The following is an 18,971-nucleotide window of genomic DNA, read 5'->3' as shown; positions in this document are numbered from 1 at the left end:
AGCGTGTGCAGATACTCTTTCAACTGCATGCAGTGATCAGTCGCACACACATTAACACAGGTGCAAGTGTTAATCTGAGGAAATTCAAGCACAGAGCTGAGATCATGCAACTATTCCAAAGAATTTAGTTACATTTAGAAATATCATCTTGCATCTGAATTAAAGAGAAATATTCAAAAACGTCACCATTGTTTGTATGGAGTTGTTAGGTTTTTCTCCTGATGGTGAGGAGAAAATATGTAATAGCAAATGAATAGGTGGCATCTGCTGAGACATGAATGGCTTAAGGCAGTCTAAACCTCGGCTGTGGTTTTGTACCAGGCAATGTATGTGATTTAGGTTTTAATAACAATCTGTGTAAAGACATCCTTCCTGTTTTTAAATTTTCTACATGTCTCTCTGGGGAGGACACCTGCAAACACTACAGGGGCATCACTGCTATATATGACTTCAGGGTATCGATGCTCCCTATTTGCATATAAACAGAAGTTTTATGACATCATTTTAAGACAGATAAAGCTGATAGATTGTTTCAATCGCAGCAGCGCTTGATGTCTAACAGCCAACTCAGACGTTGAGTGCATCAAACTGTGAGGAATAAAATGTGTCTTTCTATTCTCCTTCTGTTTTTACTGCACTTCGTGCCAAACTGTTGTCAGTGGAAAATGCAGACAACAAAAATGCCAAATCAATTTGCAACAGAACAATTGGTATTCATGTGATCGTGCAGCTGCATGTATAACTGCATTTAACTCTTAATAATGCAGTTGTATTTCCTGAGAGTGTTGTAGCTCAAAAATAGTTAATTTGTCATATGTTCAAGACAAGGGACTGGTTGGAAGGGTGGGAAGGGTGGGAGACAATAATATGGTCTTGGGGCCACATGCAGTAATTATAAAGGCAACTTAAAGGAAGAATGTAACGGTTGGGATTCAGGAGGGGGGGGTGGTATGTTTTTCAGAATGGATGAACTTACAGGTACCAATCTCCAGTACCATTTGCTAGGAGACTTGATAGTGGATCATGATTGGACAAGAGGAGAGAGGGGGATAGGTATTAGGCCAACAACTTGGAAAAAGTGCTATGTTTTCAAGGACTGGTGGGAAAAAAAATACTCCAAACATCAGGAAAACATATTGGCTAAGGCTATTATCTTTAAAATGTCTTCTTATGATAAATGAATAACAGAACAAACAAAAACAAACCAAACACCTGTTGGGATTGGTCAAACGCTGGTCAACATCAAACAGTATGAAGGAGGTCCACATCCTTTGGTTAAGATCTGTGACAAGCCAGTCACTAAGAACTAGTTATTGGACAAGTCTGACCTGACAAGCTGTAGGTTAGTGTGTGATTTTTGTTATGATCAACATCAGTCATGTTCATTCTCCATGTTGTACATACACATAATTAAACCTCAGTCCACTCTGCCATCATCTTTAGACCCCAAAATAACTTGCAACATATTCTACTTAATTTGACAAAAAAATCTGTTGCAGGACTAAAAAAACAGGACTTCAAACCTAACTTGTCTGATCAAGTTGCAACATAAAGCAGATTTCTTTTAACTGCAGAAGCTCCTGATTCTGATCTAGTGATCCAACATGCTTTTCTCATTAAACATTTCACTCAGTTGTAGCGTAAGCACCTAGAGCATGTTAAGCACAAACACTCTCAGTATCAATACACAAAAAATATTGTGTGTCGAGTCATATGACCACAGTTAAACACTTTACACACTGTCCCAGAATAGATGAGACGAACTAAGAAGGATCTTGTGCTTATCCATTTGTGAGTGAATGTTGCAGATACATATTTATGTGTGTGTGTGTGTGTGTGTGTGCATGCACTTGTGAAATGAGCTCCTCTCACTATGTCCAAATCAGTGAATAGAGTACTGTTGAGGCTGACTCTGCAGAGAAGGAGCTACGTGATGAAGGACGGAGTAGGAAATCAGCTGACTGACACTGAACACTGAACTTCCACATTCCTCATCATTCCTCATCATGTGTTATCAGTTTACAGTAAAATAGTGAGTTTGCTAACAACAACAAACAGCGAGCATTACTACGATGTGCACATTATCCTCTTTATTATAATGCATCTTACAATGTGTAATGTGCAATCATGGAGATCAAATATACATTATTTAATTTAATGCATTTATGTTGCGCCTTTTTACCATTAACGACTGTAAATGACAACCTGCCAAGGCGAGACAGATGGAAATTAGCCATTTGCTAAAATCTGACACATTTACACATCCGTGTTCATTAGTGTGTGCTGTCCTTATTTTTGGTGAATACATAAATAAATTATACAATTTGCAAAGAAGCTCCAATAGCAGATAAAGCTCTCTACAGCCTCCCAATACATGCTGTTGCTTTTGAAATAAAAGAATCTATCTATGCAGCCATTTAGCGAAATATTGTATGTAAACACTTTCATCTGTGAAATCATGCATTAAGCTAGGTCTATCCTCCATTTTTATATTTAGGAATTGATACATCAATGCAATTAAGTTCATATCATCTAGAAGAGGAATCTTGTTGACTTTGGGGATTTTTCTTCTATCCGTCATGAGGTTTAAATTTGTTTCTTTGATTGAAACAAAAATTGGACTGGACTGAAAACTATAAACATGCCTGAAGTCACTCCCTATTAACCATGTGACTTGGACAAGAGTGGTGAAATCTGCTTTTCCTATTTATTTGTAACAAATTATTTGTTACTGATGCTCAGTGCATCAGCATACAGTACATAAGTCCATTACTGTGATGCACACTGAAAAATGCCTCATTGTTTGGTTTTCTAGTAATTTAGCCATTAATGGCATCCCAGGATGAATCATACAGACCTTAGGGGTCTTTTAGTTTTATTTTTTGTTTGTTTGGTCTTTATTGCTGTCAGTATAAGATGGTAGCAAATACCGGGGTTGGCTAAGCAGAACCACGCCTGGATGCAGAGAAACAGTTCATGAAAAGAAGCTAAATTGTAAAAACAGACACTTGATAAATTGTAAATTGCTGTGAGGGGTTCTCCACTGATTGCATGATGCAGAAGTATTTAAGCGCAAAAATGATAAGAGCTGCTCAAATCCTCTACATGATCAAGAAGATGGGTTTATTTTCCTTTACATTCTCCTTTGAGATAATTTATGCACTGACAGAAGCTCATCCCAACAATGAAGTATTTTCTTGTTTGCATGTAAATAAGTATGACGAAAGGAGCATGAGCAACAAACATGAGCAACTTTGGACAGCATGGTTCCTTCTTTTGGCTTTATAAATTTAAACTTAAAGGCAGGAAGTACTTTGAAATACACCTTACACCTACATCTTTTTTTTTTACGCTGCATGTTTACTTGCAGTGAGTTTGTAATCCGTATTTTCACCTTCGCCTTCTCTTTGCACCGTAATGCTCTGACTGAGGACAGTGTTGCAGCTTTAAAGTCAAGTAAGCAGAAGAGGATGGCAGCTGCATGCAGCATATTTGTGCCAGTAGACTGACTCGTGTCACAGGAACATTACATAACTCCCAGGCCTGCAGGATGCTTGCCTGCCACTGCCTTTTGCCATAGCTGCCAAAGCTTGTCCCTCTCTGTCCACTATTGTGCCATCTCTCCTTTTCCTCCATCTCCAAAAACTCCTCCTCACTTCTCTGGCCTGACACTCACCCTCTCTCGCGCCTCCTGTGCCCTGCACATTTCTTTGTTTCCACCAACAGCAATGTGACAGCTCTTGCCAAAATTTCTCTGCAGCTGGCCTGACACTGAGCTCATCTGTCTATCTGATTTACAGAGCTGGGTTGTGTGTCTGTATGTGCGTCATGCGGACACAGACATGACTTTGATTCAAAGTTTAAACCTATTAATGTCAACTTTCTGCAAGAAGGTGATCGAGCATGTTTCTGAAGATACTGAAGCACAGCTTCACACTATTATTAGGATGAATGATGACAGTTTGGTTTGAGTGTGCAGCGTGTGTGTTTTTACTTTATGTGTTGTGGCGTTTGATTCTTGAAGGGAAGACACTCTTAACTTCTGCTCCTCGACAAGGATGTCCCTCAGGTGTTCATTCACCTTGATGGAAAGAAACAAACAGAGAAGACTACAGTAAGAGACAGGGAGAAAGAGAGAAAGCTCAGATTTCACACAAACACACTGAAGATGAATAGTGAGTCTGTGCTGAACACAGCAGAAACTTGAACCCCACCATAAAACTTTTCACCACTACAGCTACTCTTCATCTAAGATTTCCTACTGATCCTTAACATCACTGTAACATAAAACACCACTCAACATGATTTCCTACTCAAGTCTAATGAAAGAAGAAGGTTGGGATAGCTCTAATAATAGTGTTTTTTTTCTTTTCTTTAAAGACCCCTCGTGAGTTTATGTGGTAACATTTTGGCCTTAGTCACATCATACAGTCCTAGACTTGGCTAGCTAGTATGTCTCAGCTCTGAAAATGAGAAATAATCCCCCATGTTTTTCATTTGCATGTGTTTGCCAGTGAATCCTGCATGTTTTTTTTTATTTTTTATTTTTTATCCTGCCTCTGGTCTGCAAAACAGAATAGAAAACATTCAATTCATAACTTACTTTGACTTATCATATAAAGAATATATTATTAATTACATTTATTTAATAACATTAATTTAAAGTTCATATATCTAATTAAGAATCTCCTAATGGACAGTTAAAACAATCCCAATATATCAAATAATCTTTTAAAAGATTAAACAATGTTTCTTTTAAGATTGAACCTCAAAGTCTGACTTTTCACTCTCAATCCTGCTTTAGCAGACCAGAGGAGTTTAAGTTGAGACAGCTGTCTCTTGCTAATCTCTTTGACATCACTGCATGCATTCTTTGGCAGGGCTTCTAAAAGGCTCAAAGATTGGTTCAGTTTTTATGTGGTAATGAACGTGCCCTTGTGTGTACCTTGTTGATCCAGGTTGTGATTGCATCCTCTGTGTCATATGGCAGCTCCTGGACAAGTCCATCACCATGTAAAGGTTCTGCAGATGAGTATCTGTTGATGCAGGACATTACCCTCTCCACACTCACCATCTCCACAGTGTACGCCATCATCAGGGTATCAATGAGGGCCAGATGGGAACTCTGTACAGACACATAGTAGCAAAAAACAACATTTGGAAAGATGAATCTGACCAAAAACTTAGATTTCTTTATCTTTTTGTCTTGATTTTTCCTTGAACTAACAATCAAAGCCCTAACAAAGGTTTTCTTTGTTTGGGCTTCTCATTGCTTCTGCAAAATCACATGAACTGTCAGTGGGTCTCATTTTCAAGTCACTGTCAGCTACATGTGATACCACAGAGTTTATCTTTCTTCTTCTTCACCATTTCTCCTCCACTGCTTCCTACTACAACACTGGAGACTGTTCTAGTGAGCTAAATGCTGTAGAACTCATTTCAGAGAGCAAACTTGTTCTGATACTGACTCACTCACTTTACGCGAGCGCTTTTTACCAGCGATCAACACCAACACAAAGCTTGACATTCTCCTGGCCTTTTTAATCCCGTTCCAGGCCGGTCAAACCAACACACCTCCCCTTTCCTTTTCCTGTCACATTACAGAGCCACTCAAAAGCACTGAAGTGCGCTTGCTGCTTACCTTTGCATCTGTCTGAGGAACAAACATCACTGTATAAACATCTAACGTCTGGTAAGCCGTTTCCAGAGTACAAGCATGGGTTTCTATTCATAACCACAGAGCCTCGTCTTAACAGCAAGTGTGACCAAGTCTTTCCTCATGACACAAACTACTGGTCCAGTGTTTGATTCTGAGCTGCTGCTGCTGCTGCTGCTCAGTACCACCACCTCACTTACTGCCAGTCTAAACAGACAGAGTGTGCAGATGGAAGAGGATTGCTGGAAAGACATTCCTCATGGAAAAGAGAGTTAAGATGCTTTAATAAACTGTCAGTAATGAAAACCATATGTTTAAGTTCAATACATAGATGTCATCATTGTCTTTGCCATCATCATTCTTTTAACAGGAATGATGGCGACAAAAGCAGCAACAGGTGAAAGTAAAGAGAATTTGAAATAAATACAAAATTAATAAACAATCAAAGTTGCTGACTCATTGATGAAGACAGTTTGTCAATACTAGCTGAACAAAAAGTAGATTGTAAACACACAAGTTTTAAAACATGTCCACCTAGCTGTGTAAAATGCTGTTCATACAGTTACTGAATGCTACAGCTGCAGCACATGACATAGGTAAACACAGTTGTTTGATTTGGCATTTGAACACATGCGTGTGATATTTAAGTGTTTATGAAACAGTCTGCAGACACTGTTTTGAATTCATGCAGCTTCAGGATATTGCCAGATATTGCACATTGTTAAAAATTCTTCCCACAGAGGTGCAGCAGGACACAGGACAGCTGGCTGATGGAGAGAAGAGGAGGCAGGCCAAGCAGCTTATACAGAAGATGGAGATCCAGAAAACATGATTTTCATGAAAACCCCACTGAGCTTCTCCTGGGATTTAAGCTCTTCCAACCGCATTTGCATAAAACTCTTGAATCTTTACTACTGATAAGAAGCTTGTGAAGGTGTGTGCGGGCAGGAACACTTGTATGTGTGTCTTCAGCTTTCTGAGCAGGAAAACCATGCAAACATAAAGACAGAGACAAAACACTTGAATTAAGTTATTTTTCTTTGGGAATATAATTGATTCCAATATGTATTTAAACCAGAAAGAAAAATGCCTACTTGTTGGTCTGTATAGCTACGTATGAACAACCTCTCATCCTTAGAAAAATAGTCTTCACTTTTTGGGTGAGAATTGTGGCATATCTTTTCTTACAAAATACTAATAAACATCAGCAGTAACAGTAAACTACTTGTTTTATGGGCAATGAAAAATAGAGATGTACCAAATGAAAATTTGAGGCATGAGAGAAGTGTTGCTACACGCTAGAAACCCAGCAACAACAACCCTGCTTTCTTTACCACTTACCTGGATATAAATTTCCAGTTCATCTCTATATATATATATATATATATATATATGTATCTCTCTCTCTCTCTCTCTCTCTCTCTCTCTCTCTCTCTCTCTCTCTCTCTCTCTCTCTCTCTCTATATATATATATATATATATATATATATATATATATATATATATATATATATATATACATATATATATATATATATATATATATATATATATATATATATATATATATATATATACTGACTGTAAGAAGTGTATTTGTCACAATATTAAAGTATTACTTGAATTCTCTAAACAACTCTGGGGTGCCTTTTTCTTATGAGCAGGAAATATTTCAACTGCACCCAAAAAGTTTTCTTACGTCTGAGATAATTGTTGATGGCTATTAAATTTTCTGTGTTGCTGCTAAATTATTCAGCTGTTTTTAACTGTGGCTCTTTTCTTTGTCTATGAACAGTGTGTTGAAACTTAAAAGGGTTGGAGTCCAAGAGACGAAGAGTCACTGCTTACTTACTTTTCTACACACTGTAAAAGAAAAGACACCACTGTTGACTGTAGCATGAATTTAAAAGCCATGTGCTGTCTATTATGCTTCCACAAAGACCTTTGGGGTGTGTGCATGTGTATGTGGACAGAGCAAAAAGCACCCACAGTGACAGACATGCCTTATAAGGCTATGGAAATGGCAGACATAGATCATAAAGAGTGGTACAGAGCGTCAGCACACATGCACACCATCTAAAAGGAGAATCAGTATTCATTCACTGCTGTTTCATGCCTGAAAGGGTGTGTGTGAGTGCGCTGTTGATCAAGGAATCTATAAAAAAAGCACAATGCAGCTGAGCAAACACAATCAAAGTAGCCACATTCCCCACAAAACATCACAAGTGTCCATTTGACGCAGGTACACTCATAATGTGGAACTTTGACGTACGTGTCCAGTTCTGTTGAGATGTCTACTGGCATTTATGGTGTCAAAACAACTTTCACTGGTAACATTTTTAAATAAACAATGAATTCCGCTAAATGTTTCGGCATCATTCATAAGATAGCTTTTAGATGATGACATTTCCCTGTTTACGGATATTCCATCCCTGTTTCAGCTCCATCTCACCTGTCTCTTATCTCAGCAATTTAGAATGTTTTAAAAAGGGAAAAGCGAGACGAGTGTGAGGCACAAAACAGTCAAAAGAGAAATGAGAAAGATAGACAGGGATGCTCGGTGTTCTGCACACTGCTGGAGGTCTAAAGAGGGCTGTGTTTGAAGAAGGTAGGAGGAATGGGGGCATCATTTGTGCACCAGACGAGCCCCGACTCGCTATGAGACCCCACCCTCTACACTGCTGCAGTAGCGCACATCACGTCTTCCTCCTCTTCTCTCCCGCAGCCTTCCCTTCTCTCCCCACATCCCTGTCTCGTCCCTTATTCCCCTCCTTTTTTCTACTTTCCAGATGGCCATATTAACAGTGGGCCTTTTCCACTCATTCTTTGGCGCACGTCATAGTGCCAAAAAGGCTCCTTCTTCTCTTTTACATCGTTCCTTCCAGTCTTCCTACAACTCTTCTCCATCTCCCTTTTCCATTTGTCTCTACTTTCCCTCTACTCTCTTTCCTTGCTCTACTTTCCTACTTCCTCCTGGTTTGCAGCCAAATGGCAGCCCCTAAACACCATTCCCCTCTATTTTCCCTCCCCCCCTCTTTCTACATTCATTCACCCTATGACAGACTGCCACACTCCTCCTTCTCCTCCTCCCTGCCATGAGTTATTCCTCTGTAGCACAGTATTTGGAAAACCATGAGGTCATCATTTTCTCTGCAGATATACCATAACCCAAAAAGCAACGCCTTGACTGCAACAATCCTGCTGACTACGCAAAAAACACACAGTTGATATACTTTGCAAGGACAACCTAATGAATCCACAACAGCACAGAACGACAAAAAGGGAAGGACAGTTAAAAAAAACCAAAAAACCTTTCTTTGAGTTACACAAAAAAGATCAATAAATTAAGAGAGTCTGTGAGTTATTGCTTCATTTGTCTGCTTAACACAGTCATTAAAGATGTCGATAAGTCTCTGGAAACACACACTGATACACAGGAATAAAGCGAGAGATGTGCAGACACATGCTACACATCTCATGCACATTTATATGTACGAAAGGACAAATCACTGCCCACTTTCTCAATCAATAAACAACGCAATGAGCACAATCGAACACAGAGATAAAATACAAAATGCTCCTGACTTGCTCCTGTAAATCACCCCCTGCAGCTGCACGCTGATACAACACAGCTAGTCTGAGAGGAGGCAAAAGGCAAAAAGCAGGCTTCATATAATGTGTCTGATGTATTAACATTCAGATCTATACTTAAAAATGACAACAAACATAGAAAAAATAGCAGAAAGTGAAGGAAAGACTTGGAGATGGAGTGAGGGCAGTCTGGGAGAGGGGGAGGGTGCACTGCAATGCAGACACCTTTTGGCGTCAGCAGAGGTGCCCGATCTCCAACCATGCATGTGTTAGCAGCATGTCTGCAGCTGCTGCCTCAGACTCTCCGTTCATAATAAAAACACCATAAATGAACATTTTCTGCCCATTTTACGTGTTTCCTAAAGAGGAGATGGGATTATGTTTGTCTAAACAACAACTGCTTAAGTGATTAATGGATGAACTGGAAATGGTTCACAGTTTCACTGCTGTACACTAATTTCATTACAAAAACAAGAGTCTTTTATTTTTCCTTCCAGCTTTTGTTTGTGTTACAACACAACCAGCGATCAGCAATTTTTTGAGCCATTTTAATATATGTCATGAAATAATCAACAAATTTACAAAAGTCTTAGTCTTATTTTAAAACTTTTTTGGTGATTTTTTAAAAATCTCACCACTTTATTGGGGAGAAATAATGCTGCATTAATGTTGCCATTTCTAATTTGTATATGACCATTGCAAAAGTAAATAATGCCACCTCATTTGTCACAAAACGAGCTCTTTGATTTGCTCCTGACAACAATCTGGGCAGTTCTTGTCATCTTTGATCTGAAGCACACAGATAGAAAAGTTCTGTACACACTGACTGGTCTGACCACAATACACATTTCCACTGTGTGATGGTCCATCCAAAACGCCTCTGGACAAGGTTGACATAAGACGTCTTTTTAATTGCCTTGTTAAGTTTTAAGTGGTGCTGTAACTCTTGGTGTTTCAGAAAGATTTCTCTCAATGATCCATTGCCCATTTATCTAATTCGGCTATTGAATGATGCAATGGTTTCTGAAGGATCAGGGATCGTGGGTGTCCAGCTAAGGATTGTGTCCTTGGCCTTTATGGACTGAACATTCTCCAGTTTCTCTCTCTGTGTTTGCCCTGAAAGGTCCCTGGCTCTGTGGTTTTTTTTGTTTTTGTTTTTTGTTGTTGTTAATGGTTATGTATTTGCAGAACTTAAAATATCAAAAAGAAGCTTCAAAGACAAAAACTCTGGTTCAAGCTGTGTGCAACTACATTAAAGTTAAAGTGAATGCAGGAATCCCTGCTTTGTTCTGTAATGGGTTGTAGTTTGATACCTAACTGCTGACTGTACACACAACATCCCCTTATGATATGAGTTGAGGCATGTTTTGCCCTAGAAGGTCAAATAATGGAGACACTTAATGGCTAAAACAGGCCCATCATTAGAGGTTGTTTTTCTCCCAACATGACACATCTTAGATGACAACATAACAGTATGAGGTCACAAACATAACTATCATATTACCCACTTCTCTTTAGCATAACACACAGCAAAGCACAGAGTCACATGTTTGAGCTGAAACTTTTAATTCAATAACTAATCAACCAAAGCTGTTTGGTAGAAATATAATTAACTGATCTATGACACCCAAATATCTCCATGTGTATCACTATTGATACACATACAAATTGATAATGGGGATAGAGGTGTACTAGAAGATTTGAATTATGGATAATTAAATATACAGGTTGATATCCAATCATAAGAAAGCGTATTTTTTGTCAATGAATAGTTTACATGATAGGATGGACATTACATGCATGCATTTACTTATGTAAAAATGGATGTAAAGAGATGATTTTGAAGATGTAAATACCTTCTATTCCAGGATTGAACTGAAATATTGATGTGCTGTGTAACTTTTTACAAGTTTTTGTTTTGATATTATAATTGTGCCGGACCCCAGGAAGAAAAGCTGTAGCTTGCTACAGCTAATGGGGATCCTTAATAAGCTAAACTAAACTAAACTATATGTGTATCGTAAATGTGACAAGAAAAACTCTGTGAAGTGTAAATAACTATGTTTAGATTAAGATTATAAAGAGCTGATACATACAAAGAACTCATGGTACTTCAACCTACTTCTATACTTTCGGTTATTTCCACTCACCATGTGAATGGGTGTATTAGTCAGATCTCGCTCTGTGACCAGTCTGTCCTGGTCGGTGACATACAAGCCTTTTTGGGCCAGGGCCTGAATGACGGCATTGTGTCCCAACAGGGGTTTGACAGCATCACTGCGGAGGATCAGGCTTCCAGCACGGCAGTAGAGCTCTGCAGACTGAAGCAGGCAGGCGACTGGAGGCTTCAGGTGTTCCTGGTTGTACTGGTCCCTGTAGAAAGGCTCAGCCAGCTCCTCTGGTACCTCATCTGAGGAGAGAGAAGGAGACAGGGGTTAAGCGAAAACATTCAAAGCCTTCACTAGTTTTGTCATATGTGATTTATCAAAATATTATATTATTAATTTAATATCATGATTATCATTTATTAAGTTCTATCACAACAACACACTGAAATTACACACTAATACAAAATCCCCCAGAACATTTGCACTTTAAAGTCTTTTATCCTGAATGAAATTGTATAGAAAGTCATTCTGGAAGGTCAATGCTGGTGGATTCACACAGAACTGGCTGTTTTTACATCTGTATCAGATAGATAACTTAGATCACATGTGTGTTGGTGGAGGTGTATGTTACAAGCAAGGAGCACCTTCTAATCCTGTTACCTAATCCGGTAAATCTGATTTAAAGAAAATAGCTGAACAGAAACAGAGTCACAGCATTGCGCTTCTGTGACTTTAAATGACATTTGATTCATTTATTTCATTTCCAAGAGACTATGAGTAAAACTTACCAAACGATAACTCGAATTTCAAGTGGTTTAAATCACACGGACCGTTTTTTTGTTCCCAAAATGGGGATATGTAAGCATTAAACCAATCCCCACAATATAGTATAGAAAAACACACACTCACATAGGTACACAATGCAGCATAAAGACTCTTCTTTACATCTTTATTTCTTCATGATGCTATCTTGTTCTTTACAAAAAGTTGTGGCTTTAATCCCCACAAGTAGTCCCAAATGACGTGTGTATGCATTTCTATTCAATGAGTGTGACTTTAAACAAGACTGTAAGAATGTCTATGTGTGTGTGCTGACACACTTGCGCTTCTGTATGAGTGTGTGTTCCTGGTGTGTGGTGGGTCATTTCCTCTCTGCCTGCACTCTGAATCACTTTGAGCAAAATAAAAGACATTAAAGGAATCCAACTTAAAGGAGCAGCTTGCAACATAACAGAGACAAAAATCTCAACAAAGCAAACTTGTGAATATATCCTTACAGCTTGTGAGCTTGTGATCAAACCTCGGCAGTTTTCCAGTGGCTGCGGTTAAAGCAGCTTCTTCGTGCAACCGCTCTGGCTAATGACAAGACATATTTAAAGCAACAGGCAGATGTTAAACCACTTAATAACAAGTCCTCCAGCATCAAGTCACAACCTATAAATTGATACAGTGTTTATCTGCACTATGAAGCAGATTAATTAAGCTATGTAAATTTGTTAACCAAAGTGACTGCGGTGTGACATGATTACATTACTTTTTATTGGCATGTTGAGTTACAGTAAACACAGAGAAGACTTTTATTACACACTTTAAAATTAGGAGGATTCAGTTTAATAAGTTTAATTAAAATGACTTCAAAATGTGTGTGTTTTTTTGTAAAGTTCATGAAAATCTGCTTTGTCAACTAAAAATAAAAATAAAAAACACTCTCCTTTGTGTCGGCCATCAAAAAGGAAACAGACAGGAAGTAGCTGCCACAGGAAGTCAAGGCATGGAGAAGACTACTCCTGGGAACAAAACTCAGCATACGCAAGCTAATGGTCGACAATGCTTATCTCTGCTGGTTTACTGCTCTTTGTATAAAAAAAAAAAAACCAAAAACCTGGTTTAACTAGAAATGAAGTCTCTAGTTAGCATTAGCACACATCTTGATATTCTCTCTTAACAAAGTGCATCTGAATCTTGATACAGATCATTTGTCTGTGCGCCATTACAGGACGTTTTAGGTCTGGAGATGCAGCAGCAACAAGTCGTGAACTTAACACACACTACTTGCCGCAAAAAACAGTTCCATTAGCACACATGGTGTGCATCTACACTAGTCCTTTTCATTCAAATCCTAGTTTGCTCAGAAAGTCCGCTTCGTTAGGGGAGGTGCGAATGCTCAACCTGACTGATTTGGCTGAAAGAAGCAAACTCTGGTCCACCTACAAATGTAGGTCGTAGTCCACTTCAAGTGAACCAAATACAGGAAGGGAATCACAAAACAAAAGGCATTGTGGGTAAACACAACTAAAACATTTGTGTGTGTGGGATAATAGTCGGGAGGAATGTTTTGAGGACTGATGTGGAAGAACTCGGTAAAAGTTCTTTGATGCAGCTCCGTGTTTTACTCCTACGTGGTAGAAGCAGAAGTTGTCCTGCCTAAGCCAATGAATAAACATCTTCTTCGTTGCGTGTCTCATCTCCTGCTTCAGTAATTCGTGATGCAGCGGCGTCTCCGGCGACAAGGGGAATGGATAATGTAAAAGTCAATGTGAAAGCAAACTCAAACCATACCATGCCACACCAAACCAGAACTTTAAAACAACCACAACTGAACAAAGTGCTGCACGCATGTAAAAACAAAATATCAAAATAAAAACAAATAAAACGGCAGATACAGAAACAGCTACTGTTGACCTGTCCAAGATGTACCCTGCCTCTCGCCCAGTGATTGCTGGGATACACTCCAGCTTCCCTTCGACCTTTAATCGGACTGAGCTGCTAAAAAAAAATGGATAGATGGACAAGAACAGCTGAAAACAAACACACTAATAACAAACTAATGATCGCAGTCTAAATATGTAGTTATATAGTTATCTATATAAGCAGTGTTCTACTTGAAAGTGGGAAATTCATCACTTTGTGCTCATGATAATGTCATTAATAGACTTAAATAACCTGTATACAGGGGAAGGGCCTGGAAAGCGGTAATAAAGGATTGTAATCTTCAAGTTTTCAGGCAGCACTGCATAAAAAAAACAAAACATGATTCTTAAGTGGAAATTCCTGCAACAGCTCAGAAACCCTTATGAAAACTACAGTCAGAAAAAACTATTCATCATCATCCTCATCATCATCTCTACCATGATAAAAAAAAATATACATAAACATTGCTGCCTTTTGACAACGCAGCTCTTGAGATTAACAAAATGTTTAAAAAAATTCTCTTGGAAATGGCTTAAAAACATGCAAGTAGGTAAAATAAGCAGAGTGTGTCTCCACGGCGAGGAACCTTTTAACCAATCTTTAACCCGCTAGATAAATCAAATGGAACCACACAAAAGAAATAAGCATGGGAATCACCAATGCAAATCTAAAACCTGCCCAAACATTTGTATTTTTGTCCCAAAGAGATAGCTTTCAGGCGGGCAAAATTAAGTCTCTAGCGGTTGTGACCTCACAAATCTCATGATAATTCCCTGTGTGACCTGCAGGCAAAAGCCGAACAGAGTTCTCTGGCTGGTTTCCGGTACGCACTGAAGTCTCCAAAGACATCCGCCATGAAAGTATGAAGGTATATGAGGATGCCTGGAATGAAAATCTAACACATCTAGAAAGACCCCATCACTGTATTTCAGGTCTGAAGCAAAAAACACTGAGTCATGCAGATAATGACCTTGTCAGGGGGATTTTTCTTATTTCACTAAGACAATACCAAACCATATTCTGTCAACGTCATACGGCTCTGTAGTGAGCAAGAAACCTACGGGTCACTTTAGCTCCCAAACATTCACACAGGAATTGAAACAAAGCAGTGGCAGCAACACCTTTCTATTACTGATACAAGAGCATTTTTCTACATATTATTTGCATCCATTCTTGCACATTTTTAACATGCATTTAAATCCTTCACAGCCTTTTTGGGAACATGCTTGTATGTTTTTGTTGCTCTACCAATTTCATCACTATGAAATGCTATCCTCAGCAGACATTGTGTTATGAATTTTGAGTTTTTCCATTCAAAACAGCTGACGGCTGCAGCCAAAAACAACATTGTCTCTGCATAAAGTCACTAAGCTGAACCAGAGAGAGAAAAGCAGAAAGATGGAAATGTCAAAATACGGCGAAGGTCTAGTAATGTCTAGCTATATAAAGACACCTACTGAATGAAAAGTGGATTTTAGTGACCAGTTGTGGTGATTTTGTTCACAATGCAGTGTCCTGAATGATACAGTCCAGACTAAATCATGATGGTCTCTGTAACATGTGCAAGGACTCTCTTGAATGATAGTTCAGATCATTGACTAACAAGCCTGCGACAGGTTGTGATTTACAGGACTTGAACTGCTGAGTGCCATCGAGACTGACTTGTCTAACTGATTTCACATTACTCCAACTCCTGCCCTGTCCATTTCACTTTAAGTGGATCCACATAGTTTGTCAAAGTTAATTGTAAGCATCAGATTTTATTTACAGCCTTCTGATTTAATGCCTGGCGACGGCATTTAAATTGAACTACTTACAAAAAAAAGAATAAATTCTGCTTGGGGCTAGTCACTTATTTCTTCTTCTTCGTCCTCTAAATAAATGTAGAACCTGTTCTTTTAAAAGCTCGACAGCGTTCATTGCTAGAAAGACACCAGTTGCATCAACGTCTCTGAAGTGTCAGCACAAACTTTGAGCTGATGGAAAAGCTGTTGCATCTGAGCAGCACCAGATTCAGACCACGGCTCATCGACCCTATCTAGGCCAAACAAGGCTCTGAGGGCTGCTTATGAATTGGGCCACAGTTCTCGGCGGTACTGGGAGGAGAAACTGTGTCACCGAAGGGCTGGGACAAAAACAAGGCAGCAGCAAAGCCAGCTACAGGACATGTTGCTATATATCACACATCTGTCCCTCATTTCATGCTCTCTCAGGTCAAAAAATAGCACAGCTTTACTGTCTGATCAATATCTTAGAATCCAGAAGTTGGTCTCTTTGTCTTCTAGACAGGTTTGGTTTGTGTTTCTATGTGAAGCCCACTAACAGATCAGAGAACCTTACATGTACAAAAGACTGTTAAATGCCTTCATTAATGAACAAAAGGCTGGAAAAAGAGTTTGAGGTAAGGCTGTAGAGTAATTATACTTGTAGTCATCACCACTGTCAAGAAAAACTGAACATGAATTGATTTTCTACTCTTTACTTGCGTCTTGTGATTACTGCTTTTTAGTTTCCAATTAAAATAAGCATTTTTAAGAAGTCACAGTGAGTTGATCAGAGCATCCTATAAACCAGAAACTGCAGCAGTTAACCATTTAAAAGACATTTACATATTTAAAAAAATCATAATCTTTTAAGGGGTTTTGGAAAATTAATGGAAATTTAAGAAGTCATTTTGGCCTTTAAATAAAAGTGTGATGATCTTTATTTAATGTATTTCTGGAATTTTAATAACATTAGGATGTTAGTAAAATACTTAAAGAGCAGCGCAAAATAAACCGCTTGTTGACATAAAGTTTTATTCTTTTTCCATCACATCCCACTTGAAAGACAAGTCAAACAGTGTGTTGAATTTAAAGACATTTCATTAAGCTGATAATCTGCCAGACAGCTGATTTGTGTAAGACCCAAATGAAATTTATGAGGAGAAAGATGGTGTTTGCATCTGCTGACTAGTCATCAAAGAACTGTAGTCAGAGTTGCATAATGTTTGACCTGACTGCTGTAGAGAGGAATATTTAGCTATAGGTGAGCACGGGGTTAAACCAATAACCTGTGACAGGATGCAGTGAACATGACCACACACCTGCAGGTAGGGATTGTCACAGGGAATAGAAACTATGTAAGGAAAAATCTTTCATCTAATCCACACACAGTTTTGACTATTTATCACTAAATAAGACTTTTTAAATGGTATTTTTGTTCAAGTTACCACTTTCTCCCATAAAGCAGAAGGTGGGATGCAACTTTTATCATCCATAATTGAGTTTGTCACTATGAGAGCATGATTGGATGAGACTGTTTACTAAATAGTCCCACTTGTCAGCACAGCTGCTCCATCACAACTACAGGCCACATGATCACACATGTTCCATAATGAAACCATATTTTCCACACTTCTCATCCAACATTAAAGGCGTTTTAGGAGCTGCTTACCCGAGCCGAAAGCCTTGGCCACCAGCCACGTCAGACTGCATGATATCTTGGCTCTGGTGAAGTCGTAGTGATCGAAGCTCTTGATAGCGGGGACGATAAAGGTCCGTCTCATGCCTCCGTCATCTGCCGCATCTCCCATCGTCTCTCGGTCGGTGCGCCGCTTCGCTGCTGCTGCTGCTGGAGGTTCAGTCAGCCGGAGGAGCTCCTCCCGACTGCGAATGACATCCCGTCCAGAGGAATTCACTGCAGCAAAATGACCCCCTTCTTCTGGAAAAATGTTCAGAAACAAATACTCTGAAGCTTGGCTGGTATGAGCAGACCACGACGAGTGATAGCAGAAGCCCCCCCACCCCCCCCTACCCTCGGTTACATGAGCACCATCCTCAGTATTTATGTCCTTACGTTTTAGTTGTAGCCTCAAACCCTGACAGCACGGCGCAGTTTAGAGGCAGGATTTCTCAAGATTTCCTCCGTTCCTTGACATTATTGTCCTCAGGTTGTCTGACATAACGGAGCCGCTGCGTGACACAGAAATAAAGCTACAGTCCAGCGCCGGAGGATAATAACGCAGACAAACTAAACAATCTGTTTGTCCCCATGTTTTTCTTCTCTTTTCCAACTGTTTTCTCTCCCCCTCTCTCTTTTTTTCCTCCTCCGTGGTGTCTCCTCTGCGCTTTTCCTGCCGCACTGATCGTGGATGGAGCACAATGCGCATGCGCGATCCACCCACCCAGTCTTTTCAATTCTGATGGGAGTCGTCAGTGTGTTTTACTGGTTGAGGTGGAGTTAACTCAGGATGGCTTCTGACTCAGCTCCAGATGTTGTTTCCATGGAGAGATACAAAAACTCTCTAAAAGCTTTGCCTGGCAGATTTGCTACAATTTGTAAGTAGACTAGATTATTTATAGGTAGTTGAAGTTTGGCAACAACTTATGTGATTGAAATCCTTTCATTAATTTTCTATGCCACTTAGTCCTAATTCAGGGTTGCAGGGAAGCTATGGATGTGAGGTACTATTTGTGTCCAAAATGTGCTTATGTCCCATAGACCGTATATGAAAGAAATATAGCATATGTACATATATAGATATACAAGATCTCTATATACAGTCTATGTTGTGTCCACAGAGTTTGACACAAACGGAACCTCAAAGCTGGAGCCTATCCCAGCTATCATCGGGCAAAAGGCAGGGTACACCCTGGACAGGTCAACAGTTCATTACTAGCAACTTGAAATTTTTTTTTAAGTGATTTAGAAAACAATTTTTATATCTCAGCAGAGCCTGTATGTTCATATAGAGGTTCTGTTCTATAGTTTTATTTAGTTATTGAGGATGTTTTTATGCTACAAATGCAATTTTTGTGTTACTGTACACAGTGCAAAAGCTTATTATATTTCTGTCTTAAACTTTCAATTTTAGCTATTATTTCTTTGAAGCCCGCTCCAGAAAGAGCCATCTGCCCCGATTGGTCTATTTTTAGCCTAAAATG

At 39.1% G+C, this 18,971-nt stretch overlaps 1 protein-coding gene across 1 annotated transcript in view; it reads right to left on the bottom strand.

Annotated features, from left to right (window-relative positions):
• Nucleotides 1-18,023, bottom strand: part of camsap2b (calmodulin regulated spectrin-associated protein family, member 2b) — a 32,766-nt gene extending 14,743 nt beyond the window's left edge. Inside the window, exons 1-5 of the mRNA XM_079243946.1 lie at nucleotides 17,884-18,023; nucleotides 17,482-17,748; nucleotides 11,398-11,657; nucleotides 4,946-5,125; nucleotides 3,995-4,081 (exon numbers count right to left, since the gene is read on the bottom strand). Coding sequence (XP_079100072.1) covers nucleotides 3,995-4,081; nucleotides 4,946-5,125; nucleotides 11,398-11,657; nucleotides 17,482-17,620 — 666 coding nt within the window. The 5' untranslated portion in view covers nucleotides 17,621-17,748; nucleotides 17,884-18,023. The remainder of the gene's footprint in view (nucleotides 1-3,994; nucleotides 4,082-4,945; nucleotides 5,126-11,397; nucleotides 11,658-17,481; nucleotides 17,749-17,883) is intronic.
• Between the last annotated feature and the right edge of the window lie 948 nt (nucleotides 18,024-18,971).

This window comes from Telmatherina bonti (genome assembly GCF_933228915.1).
Source record: "Telmatherina bonti genome assembly, chromosome: 7".
Classification (NCBI taxonomy): domain Eukaryota; kingdom Metazoa; phylum Chordata; class Actinopteri; order Atheriniformes; family Telmatherinidae; genus Telmatherina; species Telmatherina bonti.
This window is presented reverse-complemented; position numbering and strand designations above follow the sequence as displayed.